The following is a 3,670-nucleotide window of genomic DNA, read 5'->3' as shown; positions in this document are numbered from 1 at the left end:
TTTTTTTTTTAACGAACATAAAAGGGAATAAAATTGGGGGAAAAAAAAACAAAAAAAACAAGAAAAAAGATAAATACCAATCCTAATCTATGAGATGTGCCACCTCATCAACCATTGGCCCTCCTTTATATATATATATATATATATATATATATATATATATATATATATGAACCTCCAATTCCAAGAACACAAATTAAAGGTTTAATTCAGTTCTGCTTAGAAAGGCGGAAGTAGTAGTTCAAATATAAACCATGTTTTAACTTTATATATATATATATATATATATATATATATATATATATATATATATATATATAAAACCTCTAATTCCAAGAACACAAAAGGTTTAATTCAAAGATAAACCATGTTTTAACTTTGGAAAAAAAAACTTTCACGTTCTGAAAAGGAAAGAAAGTATAATTTCCATGTCAACTTATATGGAAAGTCATGACCAACTCCATCGAGGAATAGGAAGTTGTAAAAGAACTGACTGAAATATATATAAATTAGCTTGCGGTTCTTATGTTTATACGAGCCTGTAATTCCAATGGCAAAAAATTAAGGTTCAATTCGCTCTCAAAATTATGGAGGAAATAGGTGATGGAGAAGACAGAATATCAGAGTTGCCTATACAAATAATTCATGACATCTTACGTCGGATTCGTCGTCAATATGAGCTAAAAGAAGAAGCTCGAACTTGCATCTTGTCTAAGACATGGAGTTCAATTTGGAGATCGCGGCCTGAAGTGATAATCAATCAATCCATCCACAACAGTTTCATGAATTCCACGGAGAAATTCGTTAAATTCGTTGATGATTCCTTGCGGTCCCATGTCGAGCAAAACTTAAGAATAGAAATACTCCGCCTCATAAATCTTCGTCTTCCAGAATTGGCGTCTCATATTGATCGCTGGTTGAACTTGGCAATTAAACATAATGTCAGATCTCTAGAAATTCATCCAACGTCTAATTTTAGCTACTGCATACCTGATGCTATTTATGCAGCTAAGACGCTGACTGAATTATCGCTGAACAAGTGCAACTTTGAAATTGATAATAACAACAGTACCACTAATAAATTGCAACGGATAATTAGTACATGCCCGTTTATCAGGGACCTAAAAATAGGTCATTGCACGGAGATGTGGACACAAGTTCGTACAATAATCTTCTAGACTTTGTTCAAAAGTTCAACTATTCTAACGGCCTGATATTAATAATTTGTTGCGAAGAGGTAATATTTTATTTTTTAGTTTGTCTTTCACTAGTTTAACATATATTCCCTTCGTCTCAATGATAGTTAATGCATAGGAATTTAGGGGTGGCAAATTGGCTGTTTGAGCTGGGTTTGGGCAGGTTTAAATAGGCTGAACTAATAAATGACTCATTGCACAACCGTGCCCAAAGTTACTTGGGTCAAGATGAACTAAACAATGCGTCATAGCCCAACTTGACCAAAATTTTACTTCCCATTCTTCATGATTTTTACACGCTAATTTTGCATTCTTATTTACTTCACATGTTAGATACTCTAAAATCTTTTTAATGTAAAAAGAAAAACGAGAATTAAGCTATAAAAAGGTATAATACTAATCATTTAACTGCAAGCTTTCAATATGCTTTTTTATGGTAGAACACAAATTTTGAATTAAGGCTGTCAAGTTTGCTGTCAATTTTCACTGCATAAAAAAATGATTAGCTGCTATTTGTATACTTTGTTAAATATGCATTGCATTTGACCAGAAAAAAATGCATTGTATTTTTAAATCCGATGTCAATATGTATAATCTTTTCTTAATATAAAGAGATAAAAGAGAATAATGCCATAAAAGGTACAAACTTTATTATATTGTATTTTTGAGAAAGGACAAGTTAATTAAGTTAATGCTAATATCTAACTCCTAACTAATCTAAAATCTTTTAATAGTAATAAATAAAGGTTAACCGGAAATTATACAAAAAAAACATATAATCTACATGGATGACAGAATACCATCTCTAAACATGATTAGAAGGAAGTAAAAAATTCCTTTAATCGAATTGAGTTCAAATTATAGGGATTGAAGTTTGGATAGTGATGGGTTGAGTTTGGGCTGCCTCATGGGTTGATTTTAGGCTAGCTTGTATTATGGGTTGAGATGGGTTATATGCCTAAGTCCAAAAATTAATCCGATTTCGATCCGGATCGCACTCGGGGTACTCGGGACCCCGTCCGAAAATACCAACAAGTCCTAAATCATCATACGAACTTAGTCGAGTCTTTAAATCACATCCAACAGTACTAAAAACATAAATCACACATAGATTCAAGGCTAATAAATCTTTAGAATTTCCAACTTCTACATTCGATGTCGAAACCTATCAAATCAAGTCCGATTGACCTCAAATTTTGTACACAAGTCATAAATGATATAACGGAGATGTTAAAATTTTAAGAACTGAATTCTGACCCCGATATCAAAAAGTCAACTCCCAGGTTAAACTTACAAACTTAAATTCCTATTTTAGTCATTTCAAGCCTAATTTCACTACGAACTTCCAAAAATAAAGTTCTGATCACGCTCCTAAGTCCAAAATCACCATACGGAGCTATTGGAATCATCAAAATTCTATTCTGAGGTCGTTTGCACATAATTCGACATCCGATCACTATTTGAATTTAAACTTTTAATTTTTCTTCAAAATTCCATATCTCAGGGTAGGGACCTCCGAATTTGATTTCGGGCATATGCCTAAGTTTTAAATTACGATACGGACCTTTCAGAACTGTCAAAACACTGATCTGAGTCCGTTTGCTCAAAATATTGACCAAAGTCAACTCAGTTGAGTTTTAAAGCTCTAATTCATATTTTAATCCATGTTTCACATAAAGACCTTCCGAAAACTTTTACGGGCTGTGCATGCAAGTCGAGGAATGATAAATAGTGCTTTTTGAGGTCTTAGAAAACATAATTAAGTATTAAATTTAAAGATGATGTTTTTGGGTCATCACATTCTCCACCTCTAAAACAAACGTTCGTCCTCAAACGGAGTTAGAAGAAATACCTGAGCTGGTGAATAAGTGTGGATAACAGCTGCGCATATCATGCTCGGTCTCCCAAGTTGCCTCTTCGACCGGATGACCCCTCCCTGAGCATCCTCTAAAGCTAAACCGCTGAAAGTGGGAGGCTGGTACTTCTTGTACCTTTCAAGCCTGAGCTGCTCCCCATATGAGACTGCTGTCCTAATCTCAGGCCGAACTGGGACAACTGGCTGCACTTGTATAACCTCTGGGGCGTGGTCAACTTGGGCCTGTGGCTCTGGAGTACGGGTGGCGGGAGTTTGTGCTCCTCCCCCGGCCTGAGATGTGGCAGGAGCAAGTGGAATTAACCCTGCATGAGCTAGAGTGCTAAACATGCTCAAAAACTGGGCAAGAGTCCCCTGAAGAGCAGGAGTAGTAACAGGCGTTTCAGGTGCCTGCTCCCCAACTGGAGCTACTGGTGGCTCTGGTGCAGCAGCTCGCACAGGTGCTCTGGCTGCACCACGTGGTCTTCCTCGGCCTCCGGTTCGGCCTCTACCCTGATCCCGGCCTCTTGCGGCTCCAACAGGCGGGTGCGGGTATCTGATCATCGGATCCAGTTGTGCGTCCTCACCATCTGTGAGAGAATATAAAGAAAATAGTTTAGAA

The 3,670-nt window shown here is 36.5% G+C and overlaps 1 protein-coding gene across 1 annotated transcript; it reads left to right on the top strand.

Annotated features, from left to right (window-relative positions):
* Positions 1 to 587: 587 nt before the first annotated feature.
* Positions 588 to 1,178, top strand: LOC138908636 (F-box protein At5g03100-like). Its single transcript, XM_070199318.1, has one exon. The coding sequence runs from the start codon at positions 588 to 590 to the stop codon at positions 1,176 to 1,178; it is 591 nt and encodes a 196-aa protein (XP_070055419.1).
* The last annotated feature ends 2,492 nt before the right edge of the window (positions 1,179 to 3,670 follow it).

Source organism: Nicotiana tomentosiformis, chromosome 3, assembly GCF_000390325.3.
Source record: "Nicotiana tomentosiformis chromosome 3, ASM39032v3, whole genome shotgun sequence".
NCBI lineage: Eukaryota > Viridiplantae > Streptophyta > Magnoliopsida > Solanales > Solanaceae > Nicotiana > Nicotiana tomentosiformis.
Note: the sequence above shows the minus strand (reverse complement) of the source record. Positions and strands in the feature narration are given on the sequence as shown.